At 39.4% G+C, this 19074-nt stretch overlaps 1 protein-coding gene across 1 annotated transcript in view; it reads right to left on the bottom strand.

Annotated features, from left to right (window-relative positions):
• The window catches only part of KIF13B (kinesin family member 13B), a 201810-nt gene that overhangs the window by 131608 nt on the left and 51128 nt on the right, over window positions 1-19074 (bottom strand). The window contains exon 3 of the mRNA XM_086703788.1: window positions 2186-2198. Within this exon, the coding sequence (XP_086559914.1) occupies window positions 2186-2198 (13 nt within the window). The remainder of the gene's footprint in view (window positions 1-2185; window positions 2199-19074) is intronic.

Consider the following 19074-nt stretch of genomic DNA (forward strand, 5'->3'; position numbering starts at 1 on the left):
CTTTAAAGCAGAGAATGATCAGAACACCCCTATCTTTCTGCAAAACAGCAGACAGGGAGGTGTTTGTTCCCTGGGAGGGGGCAGTGATGGGAATGCTAGGCCAAGAAGGCAAGGAGAAGCCCAATGACTGGCAAGACCCAGGAAGAGGTAGGAGCCCTGGAGCCCAGAAGCCATCCACCGGCTGAAGCACTATGTTGTACATTACTGACCCTCAACATTTTTCCAAAGCTAGACCTGTATCTGTCAAGAGTGGTGGCTCGCTGTGTTAGCAATACTCCAACAGGAGAGGAGGAAAAGAAAAAGGAATATGGAAGGTGGTCCCAAAGGACTTGGGTTGGGGCAAACTGCATTTTGGGTCCTTTTCAAACTGCATTTGTCAGCCATAGTGACAATCATTACAGCATGGTGAGAATGAATAAAATGTGAAATTCAAATTAGGTTTCTTCTGTTCTAGCTTTCAACTCTCATCTCTTATTTTATTTAATTCTGTTCTTAATCAGGATAAGTAGAAACTATCCTGCTTCTTGTTCTGTAAGCTTAGCTCTCACTTCAAAGGTGCCATCCCCATATGCGTGCACTTACCAGAGAGCAGGCTCAGAATGGCACTCCTCTCTCAGTCATTACGGGTTTGTTTGTTTTTTTTCCTTCTCTTTCTTTTTTTAATTTAGGGATTTCTTTAACAATTGCATTTCTAATTCTCAATTGCAGTAGAGATGCTACCATTACAGAAACCACTAGTCAATACAGGTGCTAGGCCCTGTTCACAGGACACTGAGGTATAAAGAAATTAAGAATCTGGTAGCTGGCAGGTGAGGGAGCTGGGATTGGAAACCAGCCTTTCAGCTGGGGTCTGCTTATCACTAGGCTCTCCATCATTAGGTTGGATTAGCTGTATTCCTCAAATTATGTGAAAGTGCCACAGCCTGGTACAAAGTTGGGAACTAATGAACACTTAGTTCTTATTTACTCACAATGCTGAATGGTCTCTAAGTTTAAGCAATTTTGTTATATAGGAATCTTCCAATTATTATAAGAATCTTCAGCCAAGGATGTCCTAAAGGACAAGCCCTTTTCTTTCTAAATATTGTTCCCTTAAAATAAAACTTTTTTTTCAAATAACAGTAAAGAAGCACACATTCACAACACAAAGTCAAATAACACAGAAACATAAAGTAAAAATAAAAGGTCTCCCATTCACCAAGCATACCTCTCCCTAGAAGTAACCACTATGTTAGTAATGTGATGTTGGTCCTTCTATACTTTTTATGTCCACAAAATGTTGTCTCTAAACATGAAGACAACTGAATTAAATAAAACATGAATAGTTTTTAAATGGTCATGTAATGCTTCCTCACATCTTTATTGCAATCTCCAGTCTCTGGCTCCATCAAAAAAAATAAGAAAACAAAAAATAATCCAATACCTGTACACAGAAGAGATCAAACTAGTAAAGTGAATTTTACAAATATAAAGAAATCCAGTGCCACATTATACTATTAAAAAATTATTCAGTCCCAAAGAGCCATTCCTATACATATTTTAGCAACAATAATAGAGATTGGAATTACAATTCAACCACAGACTCTTAAAACAAAAACAAAATTCTAAGAACTTAGATAAAAATCTGAATTTCCTGACAAGTTCCAAGTAATGGCAGAGTATGGTCAATTCAAAAATACAGTCCTTGTGCCCACTTTGGCACACCTATGAATTCCTTAGGAGATACTGATGCGCTCCACAGAAGTTTCTTTAGAATCTGGGCTCAAATCTAAGATGAAAGCACATTTGCCTGACAAACCTGTGGGCCAGGACTGCTTTCTGTTGGCCTGGGAATGTGTCCCCAGTTGTCTCAGGAGTAACATGGATGAGTCTGCCTAGCACGGTTCTGACCACAGTCTGGAACGACCAGTTTCGAGCCAATCCATGGTGAACAGTAGAGCACAAAAGGAATCTGTGTTATAGCTGCCAGGAAACTGGCCAGAATTGGTCAAAGTACAAATACAGCTTTTCCATAAACCTCCAGTTCCTCCTATGCCAATAAATGATTTTGGATTTATGAACAGGCTGACAGCTTGCATTACTTTTACAAAAGTGACAGAAAAAATTTTTGAGAAGAAAATTACCAGTACTTATAAATACACACATAAGATCTTCACAAGCATTTATAATAAATCAAGTATCTTACCTTTGGCTGGCTTCTGAGTTTCCAAAAGGGACGTCATTGTGGACATGAAAGAAGAGAAAGAAAGTTAAAAAAATTTTTTTTTCTTGGTTAGAAGACAATTTTTGAAGGGTAAAATGATAATAAATATCATGTAAATTTTTATTACTACTACTAAATATTAACTTTGAAATCAAATAGCAATTTAAAATAAAGGCTAAATTAGTATCTATTAACTAGTAGGGTAGAGTCCTTAATTTTTTTTAATGTTTATTTATTTTTGAGAGAGAGCACAAGCAGGGGAAGGGCAGAGAGAGAGGGAGACAGAGACCCCAAGAGGGCTCCCCACTGACACCAGCAAGCCTGATGCAGGGCTCAAACCCACTAACTGCAAGACCATGACCTGAGCAGAAGTTGGACACTCAACCAGCTGAGCCACCCAGGCACCCCTAAGAGTCCTTATTTATAGAAAACTAATTTGTATCTCTCAGGAAGAAGAAGCATCATCTGAGCACTGGATAGTTTTTAAAGTCCTAATATTTCTGCTTTATCCATTCTGCTTATCCTTGTATGGGTCTTGTAAAAAATATAATTTAAACCTTCATTACTTTTTACCATCTGATTTCACTCCCAAGTAGTTTTCTCTGCTTTGATACAGCAGTAGCTCACTCTTTATATAGGTCCTTCTATTAAAAAAACTGAATTCTGGGGCGCCTGGGTGGCTCAGTCAGTTAAGCATCTGACTTTGGCCTAGGTCACGATCTCATGGTTCGTAAGTTTGAGCCCTGCGTTGGGCTCTGTGCTGATGGTTCGGAGCCTAGAACCTGCTTTGGATTCTGTGTCTCCCTCTCTCTCTGCCCCTCCCCTGCTCTTGTTCTGTCTCTCTCTCTCCCTCTCAAAAATAAACATTAAAAAATTTTTTTAAAAAACCTGAATTCTGTTCTGGCTAAGGAAAAAAGGTTTAAATTTTAATACTTACTTACATCAAATGATTTCAGATAAGAACATGAAAATACCAAGGAAAGGGGCGCCTGGGTGGCTCAGTCGGTTGGGTGTCCGACTTCAGCTCGGGTCATGATCTCACAGTCTGTGAGTTCGAGCCCCGCGTCGGGCTCTGTGCTGACAGCTCAGAGCCTGGAGCCTGCTTCACATTCTATGTCTCCCTCTCTCTCTGCCCCTCCCCTGCTCTGCTCTGTCTCTCTCTGTCTCAAAAATAAATAAAAACATTAAAATAATTAAAAAAAAAAAGAAAGAAAATACCAAGGAAAGTCTACCAAAGAGTGACACTTGTCTAATGGATCCTGGGGTGACAGCCAATTATGGCTGACATACAAAAGAAAGTAATTTCTCTGGAATAAGAGATATGGAAAAACTTCCCAACAAAAAGACCCTATGAAATACTGGTAGAGATCACTGACACATGCTGTCATCTTTGTGGTTTTACTGTTTTTCGGGGTTTTGTTATTGTTGTTTTTTAGTATAGTTGACAAACAATGTTATATTAGTTTCAGGCATACAACATAATGATTCCACAAGTTTATACATTATGCTGTACTCACCCCAAGCAGGGCCACCATCTGTCACTATACAACCTTATTACAATACCATTGATTATACTCCCTATGCTGTACCTTTCATCCCCATGACCTATTCATTCCGTAGCAAGAAGCCTGTACCTCTTACTCCCCTTCACCCATTTTGTCCATCCATCCACTGCATGCCCTCTGGCAACCATCACTTTGTTCTCTATATTTACAGCTCTGATTCTTTTTGTTTGTTTATTAATTTATTTTTTTAGATTCCACATGAGTGAAATCATATGGTATTTTGTCTTTTTCAGTCTGACTTATCTAGGTCCATCCATGTGGTCAAAAATGGCACGATCTCATCCTTTTTTATGACTATGTAATGTTCCATTGCATATATGCATCTTTGCATAGGTCTTTAAAAGCAAAGCAGATTCTCATCCATTGCAGATGGCTTAGTTATAAACCTAGCTGGAGGTAAGAACAGAGCCGGCATATATGAAACGCCCACATCAGGCCAGGGACATTGCATGCTACTTCATGTAATTCTCACAATAATTTTGCAAGATACTATAATTTTTCCAGTTTTACAGATGAGAAACTCAAGGCTCAGAAAAGTAAAATGACCTGACTTAGACAATAAAGAGCAGTGATGGGTCTGGGATGTAAAACTAGGTCTTCTGACTCCCCAGTCCAGGCTCTTCCCCTCTTCCACACTGATCAAAACAGCCTCATCAAGTTTCTTCTAGACTTAAAAATCTATGAGTCATACATTAACAACTGTTCTTGCTAACAGAAACATTTCCCAATGTATTAATTTCCTTCATTCTAATTATTACCCAATAAAAGATTACCACCTGGTGCTTATGCCAGTGTCAGTTTACTTATTCATTATATTTATAAAACTCCAGTCTTTTCTGAGGTAAAAATATGATATTTAGCATGATATTTCAAGTTTAAATATTTTATACAAAACTCAGCTCTTCCTAAGAGACAATCGACAAATATAAAATTCAGTAATATATGACCCATCACCTAAGAATCCATGAGACTAACCTGAATTCAGAACCTAATAATAAAAACAGAAACAAACCAGCAAATTAATTACAGAGCTAAGTTTCCAACTAGGGATTCTGGTGACTACAGCAGCAAAGCTCAAATAACCTACAGAGCCATTGGAAACCCAAAGATGTAATTACAGCTCTGTACAAAGATAAATAAGTAAATTAATGAATTAAACAAAACCTTACAAAAAGTGTAGTTGCAATCCAATATAGTAATGGTTAACTTCTCCCCAAATCCCTCATTTAGAAACCTCATAGTGTCCAGTGTCCAGCTCACAGTGGGCATTTAGGAAGCAAAGAAAATCAGTCCCTGACCAATCAAGAGAGATGTCACAAAATAAAAACCTGAAAGTCTTAGTTCTCTCAGCTGAGTTGAATTACTTTGTTGTTATTGCTTAACTTCACTTTAAATACCTTCAGAATCACAAAACATTCCAAAAATAGCACAAAGAATTCCTGTGTATGCTTCACCCAACTTCCCCAAATGTTGACATCTTACATAACCACAGTCATAATGATCAAACCAGGAAATTAACCATCAACACAAAACATATTAAGTAGTCTACAGCCAACCTTATATAAACATTTTGCCAATTGTGTCCCACTGATGTCCTTTCTCTGGCCCAGGATCACACCTGAGATGCAATTGTCTGTCTCCTCCCATCTGGGAGAGTCTGTCTCTCATGACCTTGACACTTGAAGAGGACCAGCCAGTTATTTTGTAGAACGTCCTTCAATCTGGGTTTCTCTAATGCTTCCTCAGAACTAAATTCAGGTTAAGCATTTTGGCAAGCACAACACACAAAAAAATCTTGTGCCCTTCTCAGTGCCTCATACCAGAAGGCACATGATGATGTCCATCCACATCTCATAACTGATGACAGTAACTCTGTGATCACTTGCTTATGGTTGTATCTACTAGGTTTCTCCACTAACATTACTAGTAATGTTACTAGTTTTCCCTTTGAACATTTTTCTTTTAAGGGGAGACTTTGAGACTATGTAAATACCATTTCTCATCATACTTTCACCCATGAATTTGAGGATCCATTGATGAATCTTGCCTGCAACAATTACTGTTTCCCAAATGGTGACTGTCTAGTTACTGGAGATGTTAACAGCTCAGGTGGATGAACATGGATGGATGTGCTTTTCAGGAAGAAGTCAACTTGGGAAACAAATGATTTAGTTGCATAGTTTGGACAGAACAGTTATCTGTGGATAAGCTACTCATCTCCTTCTTTTTACTGACCTGGTTTAGGGGTGCAGCTTATGTCTCATTTAAATAATAAATCCATACCATAAAATTATGTCTAATTACACTCCTAATTTTTAGAATGCCACAATATGAAGAAGAAATTTAATGACGATTTTATATGTTAGTGATCTTTGGAAATTTTTATTGATATTTTTACCATAACAAAAAAAAATCAATTTGGGACTAAAATAACCCACATAGTACCCTCTATGTGTAAAATACAAAGCAATATCAGTAGAATTACAAGTTACAGGGGCGCCTGGGTGGCTCAGTTGGCTAAGCGTCTGATTTCAGCTCAGGTCATGATCTCGTGGGTTGTGAGTTCGAGCCCCACGTTGGGATCTGTGCTGACAGCTCAGAACCTGGAGCCTGCTTCAGATTCTGTTATCTGCCCCTCCCCTGCTTGCACTCTCTGTCTCTCAAAAATAAACATTAGAAGACTTTATTTTTTAAAAAATGACAAGTTACAAATCAATTAATGCTGTCCACCTACCAAAATTAAACATTATATCCAAATATCAACACCTCTTTTAAAGATTTGTTTCTGAAACCTTCACAATTAGAAATATTTGAAATCTCAATTTTAACAGGATCTCTCTCCAACTTACTCCATAACGGATGTATACATCACAAAGAGCTTATTCTAACACAGCCATGCTACGTAATGATATTGTTGCTTTTCTGGACTTAGCTGGCAGTACCAGCAACCAAATAACAATCTGTGTGGTGATCACTATTTTTTCTTGGTCACCCTTCCCCCAATGTGCTTTCCACTTAAGGAATAAAGCTGATCTGACTAAAAATCTTGACACTGACCAGACTCATGAGTCAATCTTTGCTTCTCTAGCCAACTTTAATAAGTATAAACATCACTAAAAGCCCTATTTATTGTTTTATTGACATTTGGAATACTCCACTTTTGAAGAAAAATTTTAAAAGCATCATTGATAAACTAGAATATTTTGGAGAACAGCACTTAGGATGTAGAAGGGTTTGAAAATGCTACCACTGAAAGAATATATCAAAGGACTGGAAATATGTAGCCTGGCACAGGGCAGGGAAGATTAAAGGAAGACATGACACCACCTTCTGATTTGAGAGGGTTCACATACTTGTCCCCAAGAGGAGAAACAGACTTGTTCTAGGTCAGTTTAGAGGCTGAATTTGGTGATCCACTGGAGAAAGCAAAAAGAAGAGGGATCTCTCTCTAATACAAGAATAATAAGCACTGTGTTGGGGCACCTGGGTGGCTCAGTCAGTAAAGCATCCAACTCTTGATCTCAACTCAGGTCTTGATCTCAGGGTCATGAGTTCGAACCCCATGCTGGGCTTTGCACTGGGCATGAAGTCTACTTTAAAAAGGCAGGAGTAGGGGAGGTCCTGGGTGACTCAGTCAGTTAAGCATCCAACATCTTGATTTCAGCTCAGGTCATGATCTTACAGTCATGAGATCGAGCCCTGTGCTGAGTCCCATGTTGAGCCCCACGCTGGGCTCTGTGCTAGGCATAGAGTCTGCTTAAGATTCTCTCTCTCCCTCTGCCCCTCTTCCCTGCTCATGCTCTCTCTCTCAAAGAAAGAAAAAGAAAAGGAAAGGAAAGGAAAGGAAAGGAAAGGAAAGAACAGGCGAGGAGAGAAGAGAAAAGAAAAAAGAAAAGAAAGAAGGATAATTAGCACTGTGTTAAAGAGCCAGTTCCCCATTAATGGAACTATCTAACGAGAAAAGAGAGAGAGGAGAGAAGCAGCTGGTAACGATGTTGCAGAAGAAATGAGAAGTTATAAACCAGATCACTTGTATAGCTCTTTTTACTTACAATAAGAACATGAACATCAAGCATTCAACAAGTTCTATTTCTGGTTACTTCTAGCACTGATATTTGCAGATGCCTGGTATGTAGAGGCAACCCAAGTTACTAGTCGAGCATCATCTCCCACATCACAGCCCTATAAGATTCCTCCTCTCCAGCAAGCTAGCATACTTCCTGTATTCCACATACCTACACTCAGACAATGCCACTCCCTCTAACAACTATGTTTATTCAAGCCCTACCCCGTGAGTAAAGCTCAAACTCTAGCTCCCTTAAGAATCCTTCCATAGGGGCGCCTGGGTGGCTCAGTCAGTTAAGCGTCCAACTCTTGATTTGGGCTCAGAGGTCAGGATCTCATGTTTCATGAGTTTGAGCACTGCATTGAGCACTGCATTGGTCTCCATGCTGACAATGCAGAGGCTGCTTTGGATTCTCTCTCTCCGTCTCTCTCTGTCCCTCCCCTGCTCTTGTTCTCTCTCAAAATAAATAAATAAACTTAAAAAAAAAAAAGAATCCTTCCACAAGAACCCCAAAAGTGAGTTTTCCTCCCATAATTCCTACAAGTCAAAACTATCTCTACGTTTACTTACTACCTATCATTTGGTCATATTACCTATCATTGGCTGCAGGATATAAACTTTTTAATACCTGGGTAATCTCTTCAGCTAGACCATAGGCTTCTACAGGACAGAGTATATCTCTCTGAATTTATCAGTATCCAACACAAGGCTCTTTGTTATTCAGCAAACACTGTTTTAAGCTCTCTAGGTGGCCTGGCACCTGCCTCTGTCTCACCTGCAATCCAGCATCACAATCCGGCACACAATCCGGCACCGTCTGCCTTTGGCCCACGCTGGCCATCTCTAATTGGCCAGGGGTGCCCAGTTTTCTAGCCTCAGGGCTTTCATTTGTGACTTTCTTTCTGTTCTGAAATCTTGAGGCTAATTCCTATCCATACATCATTTCTCAGCTTAATTATTTCTCTATATTTATCTTTCTTAAACATCCAATGGTCACTTATGTTATTCCCAGTCGCATTTACCCCGGATAGAATAAAGACATTTCCACCAGCATTTCTGCTAACATCATCCCCCAAACAATAAAGCAAACAAAGAACAAATACAAATTCTGTCTTCAATGAGAAACTAGGAGATAATTATAAATGACACACATTACATGAAGAGAGAAAATGCATCCATGGACTGCCAGAAAAGATCAGAAATGGGCAATGCTGAATATCCCAAAAAATGAGGCAGGGAGGGGTCTTCAGAAATGGAAGAACATTTGGGTCACTACCTCTGACAGTCCTTGGAGAAACAATCCTCTTCTATTAGAATCTTCCACCCACACAAACTACAACTGGTTGAGAACAGGGGAACATCCAAAAAATATGGCTGGTGAACCACAACTGGCATATTTCACAGTCACAAAACTTTAGAAATATGAAAACCCTTATTTATAAATTCATACAATTTCAATGATCAATATTGGGATAGTGCAATTCAAAGAATACATTCACTATTAACTCAGTCACTTGAAAATCACCTGCTTCTTCCCCTCTGTGTTTATCTTTCTCCTGAGACACGAGCACAGTAAATTTTAATCTATTGTCTACCTGAGCTCGAAAGTTTAAATCTGGCCAGAGAATTACAACAATATTGGTGCACTTTTGTGAGTGGAGGCGGGGGGGGGGGGGGTTGTGAAATATATTTCACATCTATGTTAACAGAATCATACATATTCATTTTAGTAATCATACGTTAAAGTAACTTCCAGGTATACAAGAGATTAGTATAGATTACCGAAAGACTCTTAGGCTCCAAGCAAAGCAGCTCTTATAATTACTTCTCTCAGTGTTTGTAGTTATCCTTGGGTTTCTAATTTTATGAACCCATATTTCTCCAGTTTTATTGTGATTAGACTTCTCTTTGATTGGACTGGATTTAGCAGGAAAAAGTTTTTACTGAGTATGAAATTAACTCTCCTGTTCCCTTACTCTTTTTAGCTAGATCCAGACTTCAGTCTCCAAACCAGAAGTCACATACTCAAGGTCCACAGGCCCAATATAGCTCATAGCTGTCTTTTGTTTAGTCCTCACAGTATAGAACAAAAGTCGAAAATTGGAAGATTCCTCATCAGAATTCTCTTAAAAATTCAGAGGATCTGGAAACACGAGGCCTAAATTCCCACACATCAACATTGGCTACATCTGAACTACTGCTGTCTTCCACATGGATCTGCCAGGTGGCAGCTGAGTTTTAAATTCCTATTAAGAAAGAAAAGTAGAACTGGATTTTATTCATACTCAAAGAAAATGGAGGCTTACAAATTCACAAACATAAGAAGGTTTCCATACCCAATCTCAAGAACCCAAAGTAGAGTGCCATCATAATCCTATCAGGACTATACTACAGATTCTGCCCACCCAATTAAATAATACAATCCTCTTTAATATCTCCACACATAATCCTGGCTGTCAAATCCTAAATAAGGAGTCCCAAACTCAAATGTCACATGCAGTAGTAATGACATTAGAATCAGTAGCCAGGAAACAGAATGAGAGCTAAAGCCCTTATCTTCACTATAAGCAGTAACAGGCCTAGAATTCAGACTAAAAGTGGAAAGGCTGAGGGCTTCAAGGAAAAAAAGAGCATATATATCATGCCCGGTGCACATACATTCATGCACGTTCAATTTTGATTCATGAAACAACGTTAACTTGGGGGTTAAGTCAGTTAGCAGGTTGAGAAAAACTGTAATTTCTAGTTCATTACTATAATTACTCTCCAAATCCATTACTTAGCAAAGATTTCCTTAGCTTCCTTAAGTGGAAATTCAATGTCCAAGAATTCCCCAACTACATACTTCACTACTTAGAAGGATAAGAACTGCTTAGTTAACTTACTAAAGATTGCTGTGTTTATCCTTCTCCTGAGACATGATTTTCATCTTTGACACGTCTCTCAAACCCATCCCCTCGTCCCTTCTCACATTCACCCTTTCCCTCAGCAGTCTTTACTGAGTATCTAGGAAAAGCCAGGTGCTAATCTCAGTACTGGCAAAATTGCACTGAATAAATCAGACAAAAATCCTAGCCCGGTTAGAGCTTAAATCCTATTACAGTTGAGTGAATGAATGAATGAATATGTAATACAGTAAGTGCTATGGGAAAAAAATAAGGCAGGGAAGGGGAGTACGAAGTGAAGCTGGGGTTGACATTTTAAACAGGGTGGTTAGAAGCTTCGTGGAATGGCATTTGCATGGAGGCCTATGGGAAGTAAGAAGGCATATGCATTGGCAGCAATGCCCTACTTCATCTCCCTCTAGATTTACCCACCATGTAGCTTCCTAACTGTGCTCACGTGCCTCCTATCTGTTCTCTACAATTCCTCTCTCATCCACTATGTATTTAAGCCACATGTCTCAGCAGGTCATAATTCTGCCCTACAACCCTTCACTGGCTCCCTATCCCCTAGAAGGTAAAATCCACTCTTTGAGCAGGACAGGCTCTGATGCATATAAATTCCTGCACGCTCCATAAATGTTAGATATCATCATTATCGTGATTTGAGTCCTGATACAGTGGTAACTTGGGGTTGAACCTCTTCCCACCTCTCCAGTCTCAGTCTCCTACTGCTCCTCCCTGCTAATGCCTTGTGCTTTACACACGTTTGGATGTGTCGTGTCCTTCAGGCTTGGTTACTTTTGTACTTTCGGCGACCTGCATACTTCTCCCACTTTTCAGCCTAGTAATGACCTTCTTGTCCAAAACTACAAAAAGGTACCTTCTCTATCTGTTTTTAGGAACTTTTAGGTCCCTGGGTCTTCTTTCCTAAGAAAGTGTTGTGGCTGTATTTCCTCCTCCTTGATAATGAGTTCCTTGAGAACACAGGGCATGTTTCATTCTTCTTCGTTTTCCCAGTGCCTGACATATGGCAGGCGCACAACAATGCTTATTGGAATTACCAGATGATGAGCTTGTCCAAACTGTTCAGTTCTTAAATGGACTCCTGATTTACAATATCCCCAGGGTCTCTATAATTCTTTGAGTGTCCTAATGTTCATCCAAAAAACATTTGCTGTTAGGTACATACAATAAGATACCTTTTTAACCAGAGATTAGAATATCATTTACCAACTATTCAGAATATGTTTAAATCAAAAGCAAACAATGCTTCCAGAAACAAACAAACAAACAAAAAAAGCCAGACACCATGCTTTTCTCTACAGAACAGACCAGGACCTAAAGACTTAATATCATAACTGTAATGTAAAGCTGTAGAGCAGAGGAGTTCGGCTCGTCTGTTTCCCTCTAACGATCTTGACAGTTTAAGGAGAATCTGAGGTGACATCTTACTAGAAGCCATCAGTTGTTGCTCGAAGGGATGAAAAGAAATGTCAACAAGAAAAGCACAATATCCTAGGGCCGATTTGCTGTACAAACCCTGAGCAAGTACTCGTTTTAAAATTTACTGACAGATTGCAGAATAAATAAGGAACCACTCCTTGCCCTCAAGGAGCTCTTCATGTTCCTCATGAAAAAGATTCTAAGCCATTATCTTCCATCGATTTTTTTCCCTGTCAGGGAAATAAGATGTATTTTAGAAAGCTTTATATAAAAAAACTATTGAAATGATAAAAAGTTCAATCTTTTTTGTGGCTGAATGAGCTTATTTCTCAGTATCCAGGAATGTTGATTCATCTAGCATGTCACCTCCCATGATACTGCATGAAAATTGTGCTGTTTAAACACATTTGTACATATACTTGTTCACAATGACTCCTAAGGTATAGGGAAGACTAGTCAAAACTTCATACAAACAAAATATCGTATCATAGTAACAAAATGAGTAAATATGCATGAAAATAGGTGAGATCTTTGGTCCATGGATGGGCCTCAGTGGGTCAGTAAATTCCTGATTTTTTTTTTCTGGGTAGAAGAGCTATAGTTTTCAGATTCTCTAAATAGAGTCTATAACCCAAAAAAGGTTAAGAAAGAGTGCTGCAGAGACATTTCCAAAGAGCAATGGAGTTTCATGTCCTAATCCACGTTTGGCTTAAAAGACTGAATATACACAGCCCCTTGAGGCCAGGCTTCTGGAAGTCCCTTGGGCTGGCCTGCAAGGGGAAAAGTCAGCTGTGGCTTTGTCCTCACAAGTGAGGGGCCTGATTCTGCTGATTCGGGGGCCAGAGCAAACCCATGATGTAACCAAAAGCCCACAGAGCTCATCACTCAATGTCTTGGTCTAAAGCAGCCCTGGTCAGATTTTTAAGATGGGTTCAACCAGTTGTAAGATGAGCCTGGTCAAATTTCAAAGATTACTCTCACATGTAGAAATACATGCAAATTAAAAAAAAAAAAAAAAAAAAAGACTGAATATACAAATGGGCAATGTCCAGACCATATATGACAACTAGAACCCACAACTTCTGCAGCAATTGACCCAGAACAGTCAGGAATTGGTCAGTGACTTCCCTATTTTCTGCCCCTGTTTACAACTCAGAACCAACCAGAAAAAGCCAAATATGCTCCCAAACCAACCACAAATGACACATGCTTCTAGTTAACCAGCCTCCAGCTTCCTCATGCCAACAACCTCCATCAGAAGCACACCTGAAGTGCTCTTTTTTTCTTTTCATTTTTTTTTTTTTTTACTATAAAGCTTTTGTGCTCCTCTGCCTGCCTTTGAGTCTCTGACAAACACAAGTGACTGTGGCAGACTCCCTTGCTATAGTAAACACTGAACAAATAGCCTCTATTTGTTCCCATCTTAGTTTAATTTCCACAGATTGATTAGCTAACATTTTGGATAAGAAATAAGAAAGACACTGAGGACCAAATATAAATGAAAGGCATCGGCAGAATAAGAAAATAACACTACCTTGCAAATTTTTATTTCGATAATAAGGTACTTTCAAAAGAAACTGAAAGGGAATGACCAAAGGAGGAAAACCAGGTAAGAGTGGCATCGCAGGGAAAAAGAGAATTTCAAGAAGGAAGAAGCATAACCAGTATCAAACACTATTGAGAGAGCAAGCAAATTAAGGAGGGTAGAAGGCTCCATTTGGTCTACCTCCTAATTTTGGTGGGGACTTTTGGTGGTGAAATAATGTACACATAAAAAAATTTTAGATGTCAGTTATATCTCAAAAAAAAAAAAAAAAAGACAGTAATAGGCTCAAGGAGATGGTATCTAAAATTAAAGTTCATGGGGCGCCTGGGTGCCTCAGTCAGTTGGGTGTCTGACTTTGGCTCAGGTCATGATCTTGCAGTTCATGGGTTTGGGCCCCGAGTTGGGCTCTGTGCTGGCAGCCTGAGCTTGGAGCCTGCTTCAGGTTGTCTGTCTCCCTCTCTCTCTACCTTTCTCCTGCTTGTGTTTTGCCTCTCTCTCTCTGTCTCTCTCTCTCAAAAAAAATAAATAAATAAAACATTTACAATTAAAGTTCACAGGGGCGCCTGAGTGATTCAGTTGGTTGAGTGTTTGACTTCGGCTCAGGTTATGATCTCGTGGTTTGTGAGTTTGAGACCTGCATCAGGCCCTGTGCTGACAGCTCAGAGCCTGGGGCCTGCTTCAAATTCTGTGTATTCATGGCTCTCTGCCCCTCCACCACTCACACTCTGTCTCTCTCTCCCTCTCAAAAATAAACATTAAAAATTTTTTTTAAATAAAAGTTCACAGAATTATTATTCATTATACTTTTGATTGCAAAAAAATAAATTAAAAAAAAAAAAAAAAAAACACTTGAATTCCAGGTTTCTTTCCAGAGCACAAAGCCAGTCTTATAGAGCCATCCCCCACACAGAGGGCTGTGTGGTTAAATGTTTCTTGCAGGGAACACCAGCACAGGACTTTTTTTCTGATCCCTTCCAGGCGAAGTCACACCCACAAAACCAATACCATTTCCAGCCTCACTCCCCAAAATAATGCCCCGAGAAAATACCATGTTCCCCCCCAAATTTATAGGACTCCATTTTGATTAGTTTGACAAAAACAAAATGTGTGGGGCAGATAACACTTGTTTCAAGCGAACTAATGAGAACCCAAAGGAAAAATTTGGTCTTCAGATATCTACTAAAATGAGTTCCTGACACATTTTCCTACTATGTAATTCAAAATAATGTCAAGGACCTTTTTCCCTGTCCTTAGCCTTTAACTTCTTGCCAAATTTATTTGACCCCTCTTTTGAATGGAGAATGTAGAAAAAGAAATTTTCAGCAAGTTTTCCTCAACATAAGAGGTACAATTGGAGTACAAATGTTCCAGAATAACAGTATTAATTTTCATTTGCTCCAGCAATTGACATACTATGTGGGGCTGGAAGAAGAGCTGTACCACGTTAAGCCAGACCACCGGCCATGACACACAGTTGCATGTCAGTGTACTGCACAAAGGAACACCTGGCCAGAGGTGCAGTGCGAGCTAAAACACAGCCCCTACTACAATGACCAAGCACTAAATGGGCCATGGCAAAGGAAGGGGCTCAAATACAAAGGCACCATTTGCTTTTCACAAGACTGGGACAGCTCAGAAGGAATGCCTATTTCTAACTGGTCTGGCTAGAGGGGCCACCTTTTCTTTATTTGCACAAAAGCACCATTTGCTACAAAAGCCCTGTAGAGTACTCAGACTCACAGTAGCTGTTTGCCCTCAGAGCTGCAGGAGATGTTTCTCCTTAGTATTCAACAAGGAAGTTAAGATAAGTCTCCAACTCTAGCCAAGACAGAATAACTGATTCTAGCTCTCCTACCATAAACAAGAACACTGCCCAAAAGATATGAAGCAAATGTTTTCATAAAATGGCAGTGCGGGATTATGATCTTGGGGAGAAGGCAAACAAGTAAGATGGGCCCTACAACTGCCCGAGCTTTCTACCTAGAGACACTCTGTACAGGAAGAGGGAACCAAGCCAGAACAGGTTGGCCTGGGCTGAGATGGTAAGATTGGACATCTGAGATCTGATGCAGCTGGAATTTGTTGGCCAGAGACGTAAACTGTCCAGAAGAAAAACTCCAGGAATGTGCATGGGGCCCCCACTGTCTCCAACTGAATACTAAATTGCACATGCAGAAGGTGAGATGCCTACCGGCCATAAAAACTATCTGGGAAAGACTACTGCTGGAGAAGTAGGTGTACTTTGCAGAGCTCACACAGGGTTCAGAGACAGGAGTTACAAGCAGCCACAGTGGACAGATCTCCTTGGACACGAAGAGCAGCTACTGGATGAGCCCCAAAAGGCCTCAATTTAGGTGTACAGCTAAACTTGCCCTAGAATAAAGGCTCCTCTGGCCCTAACCTAACAAAGCTTATAAACAGGCCAAGATCCAGCTGATCCATAAGTAAATTACCCATGAGGACTTTCCAGTGTCTCACTCACACCAACAAAGGATGGAGCAACAACTCACTCAATCTGGACTCTTCTAACTTGGAATCCTGTAGATACAGGCTTAACACAGAACTGATTTTATGGAATGGTAACCAAGCACCAAGCACTATATTAAGTACTTCACAATCATCATATCTAACATGGTAAACCCTATGAGATAGTATCCTCATTTTACACCTGAGTCAATTAGTACTCAGAAATTAATATAGCTAGTGGAGGTGAATTAAGATTCAAACTGGCATCTGCCTGATCCAAAGCCTACGTTTAAAAGGCTGGGTGCGGGGCGCCTGGGTGGCTCAGTCGGTTAAGCGGCCAACTTCGGCTCAGGTCACAATCTCGCGGTCCGTGAGTTCGAGCCCCGCGTCGGGCTCTGTGCTGACAGCTCAGAGCCTGGAGCCTGTTTCAGATTCTGTGTCTCCCTCTCTCTGACCCTCCCCTGTTCATGCTCTGTCTCTCCCTGTCTCAAAAATAAATAAATAAAAGGCTGGGTGCTACAAAAATGGAACAAATACAAGGCAGTCAGCCATTTCCCCATTTCAAGCTCATGGTGAAGGTCACTAATGAATCATGACACTCTTGTTCTTCATTAAAAGAAATTTCATAATCTGAGATACTATTGGAGGGAATGTGCTAAAAGCAAAATCATAAAACATTAAAAAATAATGTTAAAATGTGCCAGAGAACAAAGTAGGAATACAATATTTGGAAATTACTTAGCTTTACAAAGATAAATGTGACAAGGTAAACAGAATATTTTCACAAAAAACCTCCAAATCAAAATTGCATTTGTATTTTTAATCAATTTTAATTATACTATTGATATTAATTTCTTCTGCCAAAAACTAACTTGGATTTATCTGCTAGAATCTCTGCTACATATCACAGAGCAAAATATTCTACCATTGTTTTAGTAAAGGCCTGAAATGTGAAGGAAAAAAGACACCTATTTCTCATTGTATAGCTACAACAGTCTTTTTTTTCCTTTTTGTAAGCAGGAATTGTGTTCATTCACCTTATAACATTTCCCAAAGGAAATAAGTTTTACATCATCCAAAAACACCCTGCTTCCATTAATTTCATCTCTGTAAATATTGATTTTAATAAGCAAAGAAATAACAGAGAAAGCAAAATAAATCAATAAAAGCCTTGGTCATTTGTGGAATGAGAAAAGAGTCAAGCTATAGAAAGAAGAAAAAGGATTAAGGATTAAATTGAGGCCACTAGCAAAAAATGGCAACATTTTACAATGTAGGAACAAAGCTATGGCGATAGTTATTTTGAGGAACCAAAAATGCCTGGACCAGCAAGAGCCAAAATGAATGCCAACCGGAAGAACTCCTTCTTTAGACCAAATGGATTATTTAAACTATATGCATCTGGGGTGCTCAGGTGGCTCAGTCAGTTAAGAGTCCAACTCTTGATCTCAGCTCAAGTCTTGATCTCAGGGCCGCGAGTTCAAGCCCCACTTTGGGATCTGCACTGGGTGTGAAGCCTACTTACAAAACAAAACAAAACCCAAAAGACTACATGCATCTGCACAGTCACCCCATGTTCCTTCACATTTTGTGTGAATTAGCCAATATCAGCTGCTAAAAGAAGATCAGGAAGAAGTGTGAAATATTAAGTCACAGAGGAGTGAAAGCTCAGGTAAATCTTTGGCATTTCCTTAAGAGTTGCCAATTCTGGCATCTTAAAAAAAAAATGCAAGTTTCAAAGATATAAAAAAACCTAACAAATTCTAAATATGTGTGTACATAGTTCCTTAACAGACTTATTGAGATATAATTTATACGCCATAAAATCACCCATTCTAAGTGAACAGTTCAATGACAATCTGTTTTGAGACCATTTCCGTCATTGCTCCAAAAAGTTCCCTCGTGCCTGACTGCAGTCAATCCCAGGACCTACTCCCAGCCCCAGGCAACTACTTATCTGTTTTCTTTCCTCCTTATTTTCTGGACATTTCATATAAATGGAATCATACAACATGTGGTCTTTTGCATCTGGTGTCTTTCACTTAGCATGTTTTTGAAGTTTATCCACGTTGTAGCATGTTATCGGTTCTCGGTTCCTTTTTATTGCTGCTGAATAGCATTTTTGTTTCTCCGTTCATCAGTTGATAGGCATTTGGATTGTTTCTGGTTTGGGGATCTTATGAATAGTGTGGCTGTGACCATTCAAGAACAAGTCTTTGTGCAGACGATTCTTTTTATTTCTCTTGAAGAGATGCCCAAGAGAAGGAATGTTGGGTCACATAGTGTATATCTACCTTTTCAGGAGACAAACTGTTTTCTGAAGTATATGTACTGCTTTATATTGCCACAAGCAACAGGTGAGAGTTACAACCGCTCCATATCTGTACCATCACTTAGTACCACCTGTCTCATATTACAGCCATTCAAGTGGGTATGGAGTGGCATCTCACTGAGATGCTAATTTACATTTCCATAAGGACCAAAGTGGTTGAGTTTTTTAAGAAGTGTTTATGTTTCACTGTAGAGAACAGGAAAATTCCCATATCCTTACTTTTAGACTACTATAAGGATTGGCAAACTCCTGGTCAAATCCACACTTTTTCTTTATTCTCATTCATACTCATTTCCCTGTGCCATTTCTATTATTTCGTCCACTTTTTCTACCTCTTTAACCAGTTCCGAGCTACTTCACCATCTTTGTGTAGACATTCATGTTTATTTCCCTTGAATAGCTAAGAGTAAAACTGCCAGGTCATATGTTCAGCATACATTTAACTTCACATTTAATACTTTTTAATGGTCCATATGTGCAAAACTGCCTATTGAAATTTAGACCAATCTTTTTTGGACCAAGCTCAACATGTGTAAATTAATTACAGTAAATTGTATTTAATTACTCA

Source organism: Puma concolor, chromosome B1, assembly GCF_028749965.1.
Source record: "Puma concolor isolate L17-30 chromosome B1, mPumCon1.1.hap2, whole genome shotgun sequence".
Taxonomy (NCBI): Eukaryota; Metazoa; Chordata; class Mammalia; order Carnivora; family Felidae; genus Puma; species Puma concolor.